The 20,624-nt window shown below is 37.7% G+C and overlaps 1 protein-coding gene across 4 annotated transcripts in view; it reads right to left on the bottom strand.

Moving 5' to 3' along the window:
• LOC132106016 (oocyte zinc finger protein XlCOF6-like) overlaps window positions 1–20,624 on the bottom strand; it is a 103,833-nt gene that overhangs the window by 50,481 nt on the left and 32,728 nt on the right. The window contains exons 4-5 of one of the 4 annotated variants that reach the window (XM_059511601.1): window positions 2,359–2,660; window positions 280–2,274 (exon numbers count right to left, since the gene is read on the bottom strand). The exons of 1 other annotated variant lie outside the window; for it this stretch is intronic. In XM_059511601.1, the coding sequence (XP_059367584.1) occupies window positions 656–2,274; window positions 2,359–2,660 (1,921 nt within the window). In that variant the 3' untranslated portion in view covers window positions 280–655. Of the gene's footprint in view, window positions 1–279; window positions 3,109–9,873; window positions 10,029–20,624 lie in introns of those variants that run through there. 2 more of the 4 variants (XM_059511603.1, XM_059511600.1) reach the window with 2 other exon arrangements.

The following is a 20,624-nucleotide window of genomic DNA, read 5'->3' on the forward strand; positions in this document are numbered from 1 at the left end:
AAACAACAACATATAACATTGTGCCCTGAATGTAAAAATGTTCATATTCACTCTTGTTTATCTTTTTCCCCTGGCCGTTGCAACATTTTTTTTTTCATTTTGTGAAACCACATTTTTAAATATAAATAACTAACAATGTGTATTTTTAAGGGTAAAGACATTACAAATAACACAAATATGGTCTCACATTTCTCACATCTTATATTGTCTTCCTCCAAAATGAATGCACAACTGATTACTGAAATTGCTTTTTTTTTGTAAACCTTTTGCCACACTTGAGTAGCACTCCACATTTCAGGGCCGTTTGATTTAACTCTTCACACTAAAGATATGAAATTCTTTCTTTATTGTCTCATGTAAATGTTAACATTTACTTTAAGGTTGAAACTCTTCCAACACAGGGAGCAAATGAAAGGTTTTATCTCTAGTGTGAACCTCAAGATATGCTTTGTTTCTGCAAGTATTTCCACAGTGAAATGACATTTAAGACTTCTGTCAGATGAGAGTTATTACATGACTCCAGAGTGGTAGGAGTTTCACAGACAGGAAACAATTTGATGACATTCTCTCTTAAGTGAATCCTCAAGGAGTTAGCATCTATCTGAAACTCCACAGTAATCACATATAAATGGCTTCTTACTGTTCTGGGCATTCATTAGCAAGATATGGATTCATTTTCAAACTTAACTTCTGCCGAAAGTTCCACACTGTTGGTAAGTAAAGGGGTCTCTTCAGTATGATTTCTCATCTGAACTTCAGTGTGAATTTTCATGTGTCTGTTGAGAATCTCTTTTTGAGTGAAGCCCTTTCCACATTGTTTGCAGATGAAAGGCTTCTCTCCAGTATGAATTCTTGTGTGGTAATTAAGGTTTCCTTTTCGGGTGAATCCTTTCCCACACTGTTGACAGTTGAAAGGGCTCTTTCTAGTGTGAGCTCTCATATGGACTTTAAAGTTTCCATGTTGATCAAAACTCTTTCCACACTGAGGGCACTTGTAGGGCTTTTCTCCAGTGTGAATTCTCATGTGGACTTTAAGATTTCCATGCTGATCGAAACTCTTTCCACACCGAGGGCATGAGTAAGGTTTCTCTCCAGTGTGTATTCGCATATGCCTGTTAAGGCTTCCTTTTTGAGTGAAACTTAGTCCACACTGCTGGCAGGTGAAATGGCTTTCTCCAGTGTGTACGCTCATGTGATAATTAAGGTTTCCTTTTCGTTTGAAACATTTTCCACACTGTTGGCAGGTAAAAGGCCTTTCTCCTGTATGAACTTTCATGTGAATTTTAAGGTTTCTATGTTGATGAAAACCCTTTCCACACTGAGGGCATGTGTAAGGCTTTTCCCCAGTATGAATTTTCTTGTCCAAATTGAGTAACCCTTTTAGAGTGAAACTTACTCCACACTGTTGGCTGGTGGAAAGGTTTTCTCCGGTGTGAATTTTCATGTGTTCTTCAAGCTTTTCATTTTGATTGAAATTCTTCCCACACTGATGGCATATGTAAGGCTTTTCCTCCCTGGAGTGAATCCTCATGTGATAATTAAGGGTTCCTTTTCGTTTGAAACGCTTTCCACACTGTTGGCAGGTAAAAGGCCTTTCTCCTGTATGACTTTTCATGTGGAGTTTAAAGTTTCCATGTTGATCAAAACTCTTTCCACACTGAGGGCACTTGTAGGGCTTTTCTCCAGTGTGAATTCTCATGTGGACTTTAAGATTTCCATGCTGATCGAAACTCTTTCCACACCGAGGGCATGAGCAAGGTTTCTCTCCAGTGTGTATTCGCATATGCCTGTTAAGGCTTCCTTTTTGAGTGAAACTTAGTCCACACTGCTGGCAGGTGAAATGGCTTTCTCCAGTGTGTACGCTCATGTGATAATTAAGGTTTCCTTTTCGTTTGAAATGTTTTCCACACTGTTGGCAGGTAAAAGGCCTTTCTCCTGTATGAACTTTCATGTGGAGTTTAAGGTTTCTTTGTTGATGAAAACCCTTTCCACACTGAGGGCATGTGTAAGGCTTCTCCCCAGTCTGAGTTTTCTTGTCCATATTAAGAATCTCATTTTGAGTGAAACTTACTCCACACTGTTGGCTGATGGAAAGGTTTTCTCCAGTGTGAACTGTCATGTGTTCTTCAAGCTTTTCATTTTGATCGAAACTCTTTCCACACTGAGGGCATGTGTGAGGCTTTTCCTCCCTGGAGTGAATTCTCATGTGATACTTAAGGCTTCCTTTTCGTTTGAAATGCTTTCCACACTGTTGGCAGGTAAAAGGCTTTTCTCCTGTATGAATACTCATGTGGAGTTTAAGGTTTCCATGCTGATTAAAACTCTTTCCACACTGAAGGCACATGTAAGGCTTCTCACCAGTGTGAATTATCATATGCCGGTTGAGAATCCATTTCTTTCCGAAACTTTCTCCACACTGTTGACAGGTAAAAGGGTTTTCTCCAATGTGAATTATCATGTGTACTTGAAGCTTTTCATTTTGATCAAAAGTCTTTCCACACTGTTGGCAGGTAAAAGGCCTTTCTCCTGTATGAATACTCATGTGGAGTTTAAGGTTTCCATGCTGATGAAAACTCTTTCCACACTGAAGGCACATGTAAGGCTTCTTCTCTCCAGTGTGAATTCTCATATGCCTGTTGAGAATCCATTTCTTTCTGAAACTTACTCCACACTGTTGGCAGGTAAAATGGCTTTCTCCTGTATGAATTTTCATGTGGACTTTGAAGTTTCCATATTGATCAAAACTTTTTCCACACTGCAGGCACTTGTAGGGTTTCTCTTTAGTGTGACTTCTCATGTGGACTTTAAGATTTCCAAACTGAATGAAACTCTTTCCACACTGATGGCATGAGTAAGGTTTCTCTCCAGTGTGAATTCTCATGTGCCTGTTGAGGCTTCCTTTTTGAGTGAAAAGCTTTCCACACTGACAGCAGGTTAAACCACTTCTAGTTCCTAACCCTTTTTTAACTCTTTTTCGTGAGGAAGTCTTTGTAGTCTGTGACCAATTAAAAGATTTTTCTTCAATACTGAAATCATGACTCTCATACTGATGATCTTTCTCTTCCATTTCATTCAGCACTTCATTCTCCTCTTTAAAAGCTGTCAGGTCTAAGGTGCAAAAAAACAAAAACAAAGAAAAACAAATATTTTAAACAAGTACAACTTAACAAACACCATGTGTTATACATCTTTCTACACACCAAGGTACTGAAATTGGTGTAGCATGTAATCTCAAAACCTTTTTAAACATGGTTTCAGTATTTTGTAACTGATTGTATTGTATCTTCCATGTTTAGCATATTTGATGCACACTTTTGTAACAAATCACTCAATTCAGTTATATACTGTGTACGTTTATCTGCCATCAGAGTATCTGAGACATTGTCAAAGCATTACATTTTTATCTTTATGTTTGGCAGGACATTGTTTTTACTGTTAAAATCACGTTTAGTTTTTTTGTAATGGTCTAAAAGAAAAAAAGATTTTTTTTTAAAAATCAAATAAGCTACCTCGCCTTTAAACAAACACACCTGATTCACCTCATCCGCTCAGTGGACATCTAACATGGGGGTAGTCAAGAAGATGATTAGGGAAAGCTAAGCCCCTTTCACATCACATTGGTGGGTTCCCAGAAAATTGCCGGAACATTGCCGGATCGCCTTCTGTGTGAACGCAAACACATCCCGGGATTTATCCCTGGTCGGGGATCTAGTAACAAAGTAACATTGCCGGGTTCAGTCCTGGAACAAGCTCTGTATGAACAAAAGCCAGAACTAATGCCGTAAAGGGTGTGTCGTAGTGATGACACACGTTATTCACCAGTAAAATATGGAGTGCCACAAGGATCTGTCATAGGTCCCCTTCTATTTTCAATATACATGTTGCTCGTTGGTAATATTATTAGAAAATACGGGATTAGTTTCCACTGTTATGGTGATAATACTCAGCTATATATCTCAACGAGACCAGATGAAACTTCTAAATTATCTAAGCTAACAGAGTGTGTTAAAAATGTTTGGATGAAAAAGATTTGATGACCAATAATTTTCTCCTATTAAATTCGGATAAGACAGAGATATTAATTATTGGACCAAAAAACACTACACAGTATCTTGTAGATTACAATTTGCAACTAGACGGATGCTACTTCCTCTACAGTCAAAAATCTAGGTGTTATATTAGACAGCAACTTCATATTCAATCATATTTCCCATGTTACAAAAACTTCATTCTTCCATCTTAGAAACATTGCCAAGCTAAAAAACATGTTACCCGTTTCTGATGCAGAAAAGCTAGTTCATGCATTCATGACCTTTAGACTGGACTATTGTAATGCACTTCTAGGTGGTTGTCCTGCTTCTTCAATAAACAAGCTACAGGTAGTCCAAAATGCAGCAGCTAGAGTCCTTACCAGGTCAAGAAAATATGATCATATTACCCCAATTTTACAGTCTCTGCACTGGCTACCTATTAATTTCTGTATCAGTTACAAATTATCATTACTTACCTATAAGGCCCTAAATGGTTTAGCTCCTCCGTACCTAACTAGCCTTCTACCACATTACACTCCATCACGCTCCCTAAGGTCACAAAACGCTGGACTTTTGGTAGTTCCTATAATAGCAAAGTCCACTAAAGGAGGTAGAGCTTTTTCAAATTTGGCTCCCAAACTCTGGAATAGCCTTCCTGACAATGTTCGGGGTTCAGACTAGAGGTCTTCACAGTGCACCCAAGACCCGTCGACCCGGGACCCGTACGGGTTCGGGTCTATATTTGAAATGATCAGCCGGGTCCGGGTCAGGTCCGAATCTATTACTTCGGGTCCCGGGTCTGTTTAACATTGTGTGTAATACCCGTGCGATCGGAGTCATCGGACTCGGAGAACACCCGGCCGTGATCAGACACTGCTTGTGTTTCTTGTAACTTGCAACTAGCAAAATTAGGAAAAGAAAAGTGTGAGCCAAAAAAATAAAGAAAAAAAAGCGTCTCTCTCTGCTGTTAGAAGCAGAGTGTGCAAACTCAGAGGTAATGCAAGGGCACGCACGGTAATAATGCTTGCAGACTTGACACACTTATATTTAATATATTTCAAATCAGCAACAAGATCTGAGGTGAACTGTCACATAAATGTTTTCGATGACGCTCAGATTACGTTAAAAAGCATATTTCAGGTTGATCATATGCATATGCTAGCATTCATATGCAGTCTCTCGAGCGTGTCATGTTTCTATGGTAACCAGTGAGGAACAAACCACGCTTTACATTTTCTCCTATTTTTATAATAATATAAATGAACCGTTTAATTTTAAAGTTTTTGTGGTCCGATTCAGACTCGACGCAGAGCAGAGAGCACAGAGCTGATAGCAAATAAATAAGGTCAGCGGCCATAGCATTGCACGAGTGATTGTTATTATAGTTCAAAAGGGCAAACAGTCTAAGTTATTATGCGAGTTGACTCGAGTCAGAATGTACATGTGCACAGTTGCATTTGTCATTCGTCACAGTGACATCAAGCGAACTTTTGAAGCTGAAATAATGGATGGTGGATTGAGCTTGGACTTGGAATAACGAGAGGAATAACATGGATAACTTTCTTGTCGGATTGTAATGCATCACAGGCAGTCAAGTACAAGGAAGAGAAACTACGGCTCCTAAAATTAGGTAAGAAAGAAAGTTGTATTTTTCGCAACAGGTTTATTGACTTGTAATAACAATTTAAGGTGTAATATGTGACAATCGGGTCCAGTCGGGTCTGTGTCTTCCCGGCGGGTTCGGGTCCAGCTTTCAAATTATTGACAGGTCCGAGTCAGGTCCGGGAAGGCATTTTTCAGATCTACACGGGTCCAGGTCCAGCTTTTGAAATAATAGACGGGTCCGGGTCGGTTCGGTGTAGTACATTACGGGTCTCTTTCGGGTTTGGGCACAAATCTTTGGACCCATGAAGACCTCTAGTTCAGACACACTTCTTCTGATAAATCTAGATTAAAAATGTATCTCTTTCGCCAAAGCATTCGAATAATGTATCTCTTAAATTGTGACTGCAGTTGTATCTGATCAAATGCGCATTCTTATTGTTTAGCTTGGGTTAAACTAATTATGCTAATGATGTCTCTATCTGTTTCTATGTTTCTGCTGGGATTTACATCCCGTGGTAACTAGGATTTACACAAGCCCTAGTCTGGATCCAGAACACCTGAGAAGAGATGATGCTGACCCTCAGAGGACCTCAGATGATGCTAACCCTGGATCAACAACAGAACTAACAAATATTGCTACAAGTGTGACTGCATCATATAATAATTATTAATTATTAATAATGTTCATCATCTGTCTGACTACATCAATTTTTCAGAAAAATCCTGTCAAACGTGCACAAACTGACAGTCACCACTTATAAGCTACTACTAAATATTGTAGAAACTTAATTTTCTGTAAAGTTGCTTTGTAATGATTTGTATTGTAAAAAGCGCTATACAAATAAACTTGAACTGAATTGAATTATTGCGCAACTCTTTTACCAGGTGATTTGAAGGCAGATCAATGTTCGCGACAAACAACTATGTGCAAACTGTAATGAAGCAGAGATCAGTTAGTTCCTCACTTTCCGGACTGAAGCTGAGATCGTTCGCCAGCTTCAGTGAAAGTTAATATGCCTAGAGTTTTCAACTCTTAAATTACACATCAAATCCTGATGTCACGTGTTGTTTCACGCTGAATCCACACGCACATTCATTCTTTCCTCCCGAAACATGTTGAAGTAGGTCTCCGGTAAACTCGGAGAAGAGCAGAGTAAACTTCAGTAACCTACACAATCTTTATATGATATCAATAAAAAATGAAGTCAGATTAAATTTGTAAGGATCATTTTTGCCGTTTCCATATTCACCGGCGTGTATTTTACAAACTATAAATGTACGGTTTTGCTAGTACGTATGTGTATTTAAATGTCTTAAACCTAAAATAAGCTTTATATGTTTGAAAACATTGAATATTTGTGATAATATGACCAGCGCTCAGCGCATCCGATCTGGCTCAGCACCAGTCAAAGCTTGAAAACGGATTTAAGTTCAGCAGTTGATGACGTGACGCACTGAAAGTTCTACGCTTAAGGGACCAGCCAAAACTGATCACACCGGTGTGATCGTACACGTCAAAGGGTTAACAAGTTTAGTGGTTTACTTCGACAGTGCTTCCAGTGCTCCTTCCGCAATTTAGTTAACAAGCCTAAAATAAGTGAGAGCAGCAGCTAAATATCCTCTCATATTATAATGACAACCAATAAGAGGATTTGTGACTCACCAAGAATTGTCTTCAAATTGGATAGATAGATGGACTCTTTCTCCTGCCTACAGGCATAACGTCAGCGAATGTTCTGGTATCGCTCAAGCCAAAGCCATTAAAAATTTCAAGAAAATATAATATAAAGCCAAGAGCTCTGCTTCTTCTCCCAAGTTGCATCGACACATTACTGCCGCGAGTGCCGCCAATTGTTTGGGGCTGAAATTGCATCTGTGATCTTTGTGAAGAGTTCTAAGGTTGCTCTCTCTTCGACGATTGATGGAACGGGGGCCAATCAGATTTCAGCAGGGGCCAGGGCCCTGTGGCCCCGCCTCTAGAACCGCCTCTGAAGGGCATAGCCATCATTTCAGAAGTGACAGAAATGTTTTATGTATGTAGCCTATGTATTATCATAATTATTTGATTTTCTTTATGAATTATCTTCTTTATTACTTTTAATTTGCTGTAAGAAATAAAATACACTGCTTGAACATAATCAATAATTTGCAAATTATTGCAAAAATCAAATAATGGCAATTTTATGATTGTTTTATATAGGCTACTACATTTAATTAGCTATTATTTCAATTTTCTGCGCAGAATAAGGTGGAAAATATACATTATAGTTTCTGTACTGTAATAAAAGATGTCAATTAGCACTGCATCATTAATGAATTGTATTTATTGTGTTTTTTTTTTAACGTTTCATCAGTTCATTCTGCTTTTATTCAGTTTAGCTGCAGAATAAGACTGGCACGTCTATGAGAGTGAGATCACTTCTCTTTCAGTGTGAAAACTTCTTTATCTAATTTTCACAGAATACAATGCTATAGAAGCTACAGTATTTAACTTTTCCTCTCCATCAGCGAACGATGATTCTGAGAGAAAATGTGCCCGTTTGTCTGTTTGTTAAAGCAACAAACTCTACATCCATGCATCTGATTATCAGATAAACCTCACACTCTTATTTCAAGGTCGTTGTTAATGCTGTGGTTATTTTAACCGTTTCCTTCGTACATTCGGTTCATTAGCATTGGTAAAACACATTTTTCATTCAGTGAAACTGTGCTTATGATTTAGACACCTATTTCTGATCCGTCCATGCAATAGATACACAGCTTTCGACTGCTCAGGTATACATGCTGCTGGTAACACACGGGTTTAGTGCTTGTTAAATCCAAGTCCAAGTAATCATGAAGACAAGACAGTTTCTCACTTCTTTAAGGTTTATTCAAACCCACAAGCAATACAACAGTGCCAGCCATTTACATGATTGGGGCAGCAGGTGCAACAACTTCCAATCTTACTCCACACCTTTTATAGGTATCAACATGTGACTACAGCGCCATCTCCTGACAAGTACATGCACACAACATTCCCCCTTTACTCAAAACTGTAAATTCCACCCAAATTACATAGTTGGTGCAATAAGCAAAACCTATACAAAATTTACATCCAATTCAGTTAGTTTAACAATATATTCTACATTCTGTAACCAGACATATTAGAACTAGAATTAACAAGATAATCAATGTCTTTTGTACTAAGTAACATAATCATGCAACCAACGCGGAGGGTGTTTCACTCGTGATGAAGACCTTACAGGAACAGATGGAGAAACAATTTGATTAGGCAAGTTCACAAGTTCATTTTTAGGCAACACCGTAGAGGAAGGAACAGACTGGAGGGGCAAGGACACCAGTTCACTCTCAATGGCATTTTCCAAAGGTGCACAAGTTGGAGAAAGATGAGATGCATGCCAGTTTTTTCCATCTGATAACTGGTAAGTGCATGGACCAAGTTGATACACAATTTTCAAAGGTTTTGAGAATCTAGGATGTCCTTTTGGAACATGAACTGGAATTATTATACGCACCCAGTCTCCAGGTTTGAACTCAGGAGTACAGGCTCTTCGTTTGAGGTCTGTGTATGTTTTCATCTTCTTTTGAGACAATGACACTTTCTGACTCACAACAGGATCCTTTTATAGGTATCAACAGGAACCTTTTGTAGGTATCAACATGTGACTACAGCGCCATCTCCTGACAAGTACATGGACACAACAGTGCTACCGGCTCAAAGCCTGGATGTGCTGTTACACAGCCTACCCAGCCAATCTGGTCACACCTGTGTACTACCTACACCATGAGAATGTCATTACTACTTAGTTAGGATGATTTATTTATTATTTGGTATGTTGAGGTTGTGTGTGTGATTAAAGGTATCGTACAAGGTGCATAAAAGGTGCTTGAAGTCCTGGAAATTCAGGTAAATCATATTCGTGAGGTGTAAAACCAGTTTGAATAAGGTATCTTTCTTTAACCTTTCAATCGTTAAAGTTTCCACAGTCATTGCATCTGCTGCACTTTATTTTGTACCTTTTTTTCCTGTTAATTCATATGAACTCTGTTTTGTGTATAGTACGTATTAGATTAACTGGACCTAACGCTCTTGGTCTTGTCATGTTTCCTAGCTATACCCTGGGTATCTCCCTACAGCACACATCTCTAGCAGGGCCCACACCAAAAAACCAAATATGCTGCAGAGCTGATGTGGTTTTAATAAGAATCAGACGCTTTGAGAAAGAAAACCAACCTGTTTGTTTCTCGAAATCCTCTAGTTTGACACTGAAAACCTCTTCGATCCTGAAGTCTTCGCTCTCCTCTTTAATAAACGCCATGTTTCTGTGTCTGGACACTCTGTCGTGATGAAAAAGAGAATAATTAACAACAGAAAGACAAATACAGGCAAACTAAACCACGGTAAAGTTGGTTTTATATTGGACATTCGTTTGACATTCGGAATTTCCTTACCTTTACTTGAATAAACGCGCTCGAAGTGGCCATCTCTATGTTGATATAATGGTATGATGTGAGAGTTGTATTGTATATTGTTTTTTCTTGTTAAAATGCCTTTTAAACATGTGAAGCCTAAAATAGTTATCTCCGCCTATTGAACAAGTAAGGGAGCATGGCAAAAATGCAACACTGTCTAACAGAGGTTTGTATTTTGTGACTTAAAGACTTTATTTATAGCCTGTGAAGAGTTCAGATGCCTCGAAGTGCCATCTGAAATTTTCTTCTAGAATTATCTTTTTTTTCAAGCTTTACTTTTATTTTTTCTTTCTTTAAATATTGTAATTGCTTGTTTTTTTTGTTACTTCGAATAAAATTGTTGCTTTAAATTGGTATGTTGTATTGTGGGAAATAAAGTAGGCCTTTTATGTAATGTTTTGTCTCTTTTTAAAGAATTTTAGTATAAAGGTTGTCCTTTTTCTGTTTTCTGAATTTTGAATTTCAGACAATTATGTAAATCTTGTGTTTCTCCAAATTATTCCATAAAATAAGTATGTATATTGTATTTTTGTTTTTAAATTAAGGTAAATAGTCTTCATATGTTGTGCTGATTGCAGCCACCGGCATGGGAGCACACTAAACTCAACAGTTTGTCATTTGTTGGTCACAAGACAATGTCTAAAAGCAAATGAGGATTACCTTCAGGGTTTTCTGGCCTCGGTTATGGACCCCTATCCTTTCACGGACTGGGATGATGCGTTTCAACATTCCAGTAATATTTTCATTTAGTTAACAATCAATAGGCTATCCATCTTCTTTTTTTTTACACCATTTAGGCGTACTTCAGGGGTGAGGTGGGGTTGATGGTCAAGGATGGTCCCTATATGTTGCGTAAATTGTGTTGTATTACCTTTGCAGTACATCTAAAATAAACAACAAAAAATAAATAAACAAATGATAATGAGCCCCTCCCCTGCCACGCCCCGGTACCAGCTTCAGCCCGCCGCTGATGGCCGCAAGTTCTGGCCTGTGTGCACAATTTCAAGATATTTCAAGCCCAAAATTCCCAAAAGTGTCAAAAACTTGAAGTATTTAACTCCACTCAATATTTAATATTTAATTATAATTAAGATTTAATTGTTTATTAAAATAATGCATGTAATACATTTTAATACATTATTTAACAAATGTATTAATTAATAAATAAGTTTTAGGGTGATCTTAGGGTGAAATGGCTGTGAATGAACCTTCCCCAGACCCAATTTTAGTTACGACTGAGAAGGGTATGGTGTCAACCAGGGGTGCGTTTCCCAAAACCATCGATAGCAACTAAGTTAGCAACTTTGTTGTTTGCAATGCAATTTACCTTTGCCAACCAACTAAGTTGCTAACAGGTTAGCAACGATGGTTTTGGGAAACGCACAACAGGGCCGGGTTTCCCGATAACGATGCATCTTAGCTCTTAAGCCCACTCTCAGGTAACGAACGCTCGCCGCAATTCAACACGCGTTTCACAAAAATGTAGCCTACTTAACATGAACGTGCGAGAACGCATTATAAGAGTTGCTGTCCATTTGTGAAGTGCTGAAATATAATCTTATATGGAATCGTATTCTAAACATTAAACCTAATCATCGTATTTTTTTTCGATTAGCAATCAAGACAAGTGAGTCTAGTACATTAAGTCTTTTACTGTTATATGGTAAGATTCAACAAGACATTTTCACTTGGCTATACCCAATGTTTAAATCTGTTGTGCTGTTTTTGCAAATTAGCACACAAGTAATTATATATCATGATCTTTTATGTTAACAAACAATTTAAAAAACTTGTAATACATTTTTTGTTTGTCTTGATGCATGTAATCAACTCATTCATTTTCATGGTGATATCTAAAGGTTAAATTTGACCCTATTCACATGAGAAAAATAATGAATAGGCATATGAATATAGGCTATATTTTGGTCTTTTTCTAAACTTTCCCCTAATGGAATTCTTCTGGGCTTTTTCCCCCTTACTCAGGACATGTAGGATACAAAATCAGTTGAGTTTGCTTCTGTTGCAATTTGTTCAACCTTTTTTCAAAAATGACTGGACTAAATAGACAGCAGAGCACATGGCTTGTCGTGTGTTTCCTTGTGCCATGTGCTCACAACAAACATGACCAAAAGAAGCATATGGCTTGTGACTGATCTTACACAAAACAAGACATGAACACAACTATGAAAAAACTCATATGCCGTATGTTCACAAAAAACATGAATGCATGCATACTACGTACATTGTACTAGACAAAAACACACCATGAAAAAACAAAACAAACGCTTGCTACACAAAACAAACAACATTTTGACCTCTTGGCCTGGCCAAAAAAAATAACCAAGCGCTCACAAAACACACAAGAACATTTTGGGTTAAATTTGGACCAACCCAACCATTGGTTTAAAATGTAATAGTTTAGCCTTGAGGTCACAGCTGATTTATGCCTTAGATATGCATAATGGTGACAGGGTGAGTGTAACCTGTTGCATCTTTTTTAGTATTAGGCCTATTGCAGATGTTGAATGACCATCACCTTTAATATGCTACAGACCATTGCCACACCTGCTACAAATCTTTTCAAATTTTAGGCCGTGGGTTATAAAGGTGCCACATAGTGTTTCAGTTTTATTAAGTCAGCCACTAAATTGCATGTGCAATTGTTATAGTCATGGCAAAAACGAAAAGGGGGAAAGGGGCTGCCAGAAAGGACTTGTGGACGGCAGCTGGCGGAAAAGAGGTAATGGCTCGGCTTTTCAAGACAGCAAACATAAATCAACAAGACACAAAACAAAATGCACCCATCTGGCATACACTTTCAACAAACATATTTGGACAAAACACTCAAAACAATAGACAGTGGCTTTATGTTGTGTGGAGATACAACAGGAGGAACATTAGAGAAAGTGTTCAAAAGGAAGATGATTCTACTCCCTCTAACTGTCATACAAGAGCAGATAAACCTATGGAGTGTGAAGCTGAAGATGATGTGCCTCTTCCCAGTGGAGCTGATGTGCAACCCCCAATCGAGTTTCAAAGTGGTGAAAATAAATTTGACCCATTTGGGGCCCACCTTTATACTGAAACGGGGATGACTATTTTAGCAAATTGCTTAGAAAAATCTAAAGTAACTCTCTATTTAGATGCAACAGGGAATGTAATCTCCAGTCTCCCGAAACAAAAGAAGAAAATCCTGTACTGTGCTCTGACTTTACCAGGAAGAGGAAGAGGTGCCCCACCTTTGCCAGTGAGGGAGATGATTTCTTCAGAGCATTCTGTCCCGCCAATAACATTCTGGCTCATGCAATTTTTGCTGAAATTATCTGCTTATACTACTGTGAAAGTACACCGTGTAGAGACGGACTACAGCTGAGAGTGAGAGAGTGAGAGTGAAGTGACATTCGGCCAAGTATGGTGACCCATACTCAGAATTTGTGCTCTGCATTTAACCCATCCGAAATGCACACACACAGAGCAGTGAACACACACACACACTGTGAGCACACACCCGGAGCAGTGGGCAGCCATTTATGCTGCGGCGCCCGGGGAGCAGTTGGGGGTTCGATGCCTTGCTCAAGGGCACCTAAGTCATGGTATTGAGGGTGGAGAGAGAACTGTACATGCACTCCCCCCACCCACAATTCCTGCCGGCCCGGGACTCGAACTCACAACCCTTCGATTGGGAGTCCGATTCTCTAACCACCAGGCCACGACTTCCCCCTGGTCACTAATGCAAGCGGTTCTTCTATCTTTTAACAAGGAATCAGTGCTCGCATACCTCAAAAGTGTGCATGTGATCTGCCAAAAGCAGAAAAAATGGTCCGAAATCAAATCTAAGACCATTTTGCATCTCTGTGCAGCACATGTAATTAAAGCAGTCTCTTCTGCTTTTCACAAAAAGACCAGCGATAAAGACTTGGCAATTTTTGCCACATATGTCTTTGCGAGGTTGCAAAACACAGTGTGTGTTGATGATGGGCTGAACATTTTTCAAAACCTGTGCGTTGTGCTGCTTTCAAGGTATGTCACCGAAAGTGTGTCAAGCAGTGTAGGATTCTTGCAGGAGGTGATAAAACAAGAAGTACCCATGCTAGAAACAATCAAAGAGTCCCCAAACTGGGAAGTTGATGAAAAAACATCAAGAACAATCACTGGTGGTTCTCCATACAGTAGACTCTTCCGAAGCATCGTCGAAAGGGTACTGAACGCTTTGATGGTGGAAAAACACGAGCAGTGTGAACCAAATCCTAGTTACTGCCCAGGTATGGTCACATTTCTTTTAGAGAATTACATGCCAATATTCCCACTTTGGAGTGGCATACTGTTGGGTGACCTAAAAAGGTATTCTGTGGATTTTTCTGTGACTCTGGCACCTCCTGAAGACCTATGCCAAACAAGAGACACCAACTGTCATGCAGAAAATTGGTTTGGGATGGTCTTCCCCAAGATGTACTTACCCGACCTAGGAGGTCATCTAAAGAGAAATCGTTTGCTGAAGAGAAGTGGTCTAAAAGATCCAGGAAAAGAGGCAGACAAACCTCTCGCTATTTCAGTGTCCCATATGAAATGGCAAAATCAAAATGGACCTCAAGGAAACCTTCACCTCAACCCCATAAATATGCTGTTGAAAAAGTAATATCAGTTATCCAAATATATTAGAATGAGCAAAAAAAATGTGTTTTATCTTGTATTGTTTTTTTTTTTTTTTTTCTTTTTAACAGGATGCAACAAAAAAAACACACACACACATCAGTGAAGTACACAGACCCAGCCACTGCAGGAGAAATGGAAGGACAAATTGCAGATGGGGTATAATAACTGTGTCATTTATAATAACTCTGACTGCAAATTGTGACTTAAACTGTGCTTAATTTAGTGTCCTGCATTATTATATAGCCATATATATATATATATATATGTATGTGTGCATTTTACAAAACGAGAGTACTGTAAATGGCTGTACTGTATCGTTAATCCCTTGACTTGGAATAGGAAAAAAATTGTGAAAAGTAAATCCAATAATATTTACATTTTGTACAGCAAGTAGGTTTTCATTCTGTAAAAAAATAAAAAATAATTATGCCTATGGTTCAATAATGCCAAATAATACATCTACAGGTTGGAGCCCTCTGGCGATGCAAAGAAAGTGAACAAGTTGTTGCTAAGGTAAATGCTGTGCCTTACAAATTGACTATTGTTTTAAGGCACGCAGACCTAGTTACTCTGCGACCACACGAGCTGTTAAATGGTGAAGTAAGTGCATATTATTATTCTATGTCTTTCAAAAAGAGTAACTTGCAAATGTATATAATTATGTTATTAATATTCTGTAGGTTACGGAGAGTTACATTCGGGCAGTCCTCAACGAACACGATGAGACTGGGAGACTGTACAGCTAAACCACTACACCACCGGTGTCATTCTGTATGGACCGAGACACCAGGTCGCTAGACAAGGGTTGAAAAACGTAAGTAAATTATGGAAACAGACGTGTAATGTAAGCTATACGTACATTTAACATAGGCCTGTGAACAAAATACAATAGCCGTGATGTCATCGGGTCACATGACCAGGAAGTGTAATAGCTTTGAACGGGGGAAAAAATTCTTAAAATACAACGATTGTTCTTTTGACCATATGAGTCGTGTATGATGGACAGGAAATGCCTGTGAACAAAACACAATAGCCGTGATGTCGTCGGGTCACATGACCAGGAAGTGTAAAAATGGTGAATGGTGGATTTTTTTCTTTTTTTAACAGGTAACAAGTTTACATGAAAGGTACAAAGGTAAAATTTTTATTCTAAAAAAATTATAATAATTTACAAGCTTTGAAATTCATTGGGCACAATCCAAGGCATCTTACAATCCAAGGCATCTTAACACCAGCTGTCTGTGGTGAATCAGCGTCTGACTGGATGTCATTCCAGCTCTGTTTTAAAGTACATCAACTTTTTGACATCTTCAGAAATCCCCTCCTGGAAACCCCCTGGGACTTGTTGATTAGAGCCTTTGCCTCTTCTGGACCCTTTCTTCGTCACACATTCTGAATCTCACATTCTGGTAGGCTAATGCTTGCATTTTTCTTCTTTCTTTGGCAAGGCTCTTTCTAATACATTTCCCATTTCTTTCTACTCTGCAATATGCCTAATAAATGCTTAGCCTACAACATTCAGTGTGGTATGTTTTTCTTTATAAACCATTTTCTCGATAAATGTTTTACAACAATAGCAGTATTTTTCTTTATAAAACATCTTATCAATAAATGACTTAACAGCAACTTTTGGTGTCTTGCTTTATAAAAACACTTCCCTTACGAAAATTAACCATGGTTTTACTACAAATAAACCCAAAAAACCATGGTTACTATAGTTAAACCATGGTAACCACAAATTAACCATGGTTTTGCTATATTAACCATGGTTTAACCATGGTATTTGTAGTAAATCTGTGGGTATACAAATGGTAGTCAATACGCCAAAAAACCATGGGTTACTACAGTTTTACTATAATAAAACCATGGTTATTTTTCGTAAGGGTTTCATTAGGCTATATAACGTTGTTGACTCCAATACATAATTGCTTCATACACAAAAAGGAATACTGATCATAAAAAAATGTGCATACCCAAAACACACTAGCCTACATGTTTTATAGCTGCAGATACTAAATACTTTTACTTATTTATTTTTTGCTGTTTTTTATCCGTTTCACACTTTTGAAACGCTCCCTAACTTTTCAAGCCGATTGTGAAACGAATGTCCAATATAAAACCAACTTTACTTTAAACTAAGTCTTCTGTGTGCGTCTCAGAGTGACGACCAAAACAAGCCAACAAACAGACTTACACCTAGCAATACACTTTATATACCAAGCTCATATCTATTTACATATTATTCCATGACAATATTTATTACGCTTGATAACATTGCGTTTTAGTAATTGCAAAACTTGTCACCCGTTTGTTGTTGTCGTTGGGTTTAGACTGTTTTGACCATTATGCGTCGAGCTTTAAGAAACAGATTATACATTTAAAAGTTCATTTTCTCTATCAAAGACAGAATTCATGTTTCCTAAACTGGTTCTCGATTCATATGAAGCGAAATGAGACGCTACTATACTGGTGGTGCTCGTCCGTGGATGCGCTTAACTTACACAAGAAAGTATTACGATGTTAACATAAACAATAGTTAACACATTTCATGGTTCGCTAGGCCTAGTGATGATTTAAATGCGTTAAATGAGTGAAAACACAAACCTTTCCTCAGATCACAGATGACAGGAGCGCGGCGCAGGCTTATGACGTCACCTCGACAGACCAAAACAAAAGTCTTGTCCACGAGAACCACGCAAATTCACATACGGAAGAAAATTAATTAATTAATTAATTAATAATAATAATAATAATAATAATAAAAATGGCTAGCAGATTCCCAAAGCTATCAATACAAAATGTTTAAAAAAAAAAAAAAGCATTGTGTCATTGATAACTTCATCCTGGATTAAAACGTTAAAATTATAGCCAGGATTGGAAAGAGGAAATATATTAAAAGAACCAAGAGATCTAATAAAAAAAAGCATCCTGTTTTTATTGATACTACAAATGAAAGCACAGTATTTTATTTGATCGTGAGTGTACACAAAATAAAAGTAAACTGTTTACAGTTTAGTTTTTTTCTCATGTGTCAATTATTTTTCACACATGTAGATTTTTTTTCTGATAAAAGGCTGTTAATGGATGCAGTAGTTTGCAAATGTTTATAAACAGACCGCTAGGTAAGCATCTAATCCATCAAACACAGAACGTTCCCCTAATGTTAGTTTTTGGTTCCCGTTTGGTTATTTAGAAGAAAAAAAACATAAGAGGAAAGTTCTTTTTATTATTATTTTTTAATTAATTAATTATTATTATTTTTTTCAAACCATAAAATAACGTTCCCGGGAAACTTGCAGGATAGTTCTTTTTAAATAACCTAAAAATAACCTATACAGAACTCCATCAAACAGGGGAGGTCCCCCGGAGGTGCGTTCAAGTCATCTCGTATCGATCGTATTTAGGAGTTGAATGCAGATGAACGCCACCACAATATCGTAAATACCAGTGGGGAGCTCGGGATTTTCTTTACCCCCCCGATCTGTACGAGTTGGGGGCGTGTCAGTGATTAACATGGCGCAATCAATGGATGCAACGTCTGTAGTTGATGGAAAATTTTAATTGAATTTCGATGTTTACTAGTCTATAAACTGTCATATCATGATCATCATTAATCTTGTTATAAGCAGCAAGTTAATGAATTACAACTAAAAATCCTAACATTTGTGCACCTTTAGAAGAGAAATGGTTTAGCATTTTTCCATGATAACCAGTTGTACTGGGATCGTGGTATGACAACACCATTGTCCCAGGTGCTGTATCAAACCAAGAGTTCCCCTTTCATTTACCTTGACGAGGCAATGACATTGCGACTAAATATAATCTCCACAGGTAACGACTATTTCTTAATTGCATCAGTTCAGTTTCTCTCTGTCTGTGAAACACATCCATTCACAAATTCAATTTTGTCAAAATTGGTCATAGAAACCTGAATTGGTTGCTCAGTCTGAAAAGTTTGAAAACATAATTTGATTTGAAACTAATTTGCTCAACACATTTGTGAAAAATAAAGAACAATCTGTAATATTGTGATAGTAGAATAGAGTTGTTTTAAACTTTAATATTTTATGTAAATGTATAATAATGTGTAATTTATTCCTGTGGTGCAAAGCTCAATTTTCAGCATCCTTACAATGGTACCATTCATACATTTGTAATCTCCTGAAGCTGAACCCCAATCTTCTGAGGCTTCAGCCATCGTCGTAGGAAGAAAAGGAGCAGTGGTCACCATGAACTCCTGAGGAAGCTACCCAGAGACGGCATGATGAAATCATGTTACAGATGATTTCTTCACAGAAATCTCTGGAAAAAAGCAGTAGAATGTGCATCTAACAAAATTCTAATAATTTTTCATGCATTTTAAAAATGCTTAGTCTTTGTGTTCCTAATTCATTCTAAATGTTCTAAAAAATGTACCTAGTTCATGCTTAATTTAAAGTTCAACCAAAATATAAAAATGTTGTCTTTGCCTACTCACTGTCATGTTTTTCCAAACCTTCGAGTTTCTTTCTACTGTATAACACAAAAGAAGATATTTAGAAGAATGTTGGTAATCAGACAGTTGACGGTAGCCAGAACGTCAGTGGGTGCTCTCAACTGTAATTAGCAGCATTCTTCAAAATATCTTCCTTTGTGTTGAACAGAAAAAATAAACTCATAAAGGTGAGTAAGCAATGACATTTGGGCTGTGATCGGGAGACTCCGAGCTGCTGGAGAACCTCCTGCTCTGACCCGTGGTGCTCTGGCTGAGAGATTTCATGCTTGTTGAAGACTGAACAGAGGTAGTGTGTTTGCATTCAGCAGTGTATTGGTGAGTTCAATGACAACATTTTCACATTTAAGGTGTGAGCAGTGTTAAGTGTTGAGCAGACCGAAGTTGGTTTTTCTTTTTCTTCTTAGAAAACTGAAAGAAACTGTTTTTCTTTTTTGACAATTTTAAAATGGCTGTTCTGGCTTGTGTAATGACAATTGTATTGTAAATTCTATTGAAAACGTTTTACTTTCATTTTTAGAACGCTCAAGTTTTAGAATGTCAGATCATACTGTTTTAATGTTTTGTAACTGAACAAAATTTGTTGTTGTTTTTAGTTTCATACTCAAAATCAGGTATTTAGCAGTGACAAGGCTTTTTCATTTATAACAAAGTAAGCTCTCTGCACAAAATATGATATAGCCTACTTGTAATATAACAATTACATTGGCTTCATAAGTTAATAAAAAAAATAAAAAGAAAAACACACCTACTTGCGCATTCTTTGTTCTTCATTTTCTATAAGCAGAGTTATTAAACCTTGCTGTAATTTCTTGCTATTCATTAAAAGAAGGTACAGCGCCATCTTGCTCCGACGAAACTGACTTGAACGCACCTCACGTCTTCAGCACGACTTCCCTCCTCGTACGTACGAAATTTCCCAGGAGGACTTGAACGTATTGTTCGCGGACGGATTTTCAGATTTGGTCAGCTTTGGTTTTGAGGAAATTCGTCCGAACCAGTTTGTAAACGTCCCTGTTTCATCCCTCATCTCCCATTTCCATTACAACACTTGCAATTTAAATGTAAATGTTTAACTGTAATCTGTTACAGTTACTGATTAAATGTAGTAATAAAGTGTAATTAAATGACAGTTACTTATGAAAATGTTAATGATTACAAAGGAAGGTAGGCTACATCTAAATATTTTCACACATATACATATTTAAAATATGAGACACAGAATAGGACACATGCTTATTCCATAACTTTTTTATTTCCTATTTTGTAGGGGTGCACCGATCGAGTTCGGCCAATCGTTAATGAAGAGAACCGGCTTTACTGACGAGATGCGCATTAACGATCGGCCGATCGTGATCGGAGCAGCC

Source organism: Carassius carassius, chromosome 26 (genome assembly GCF_963082965.1).
Source record: "Carassius carassius chromosome 26, fCarCar2.1, whole genome shotgun sequence".
In the NCBI taxonomy this organism is placed as follows: domain Eukaryota; kingdom Metazoa; phylum Chordata; class Actinopteri; order Cypriniformes; family Cyprinidae; genus Carassius; species Carassius carassius.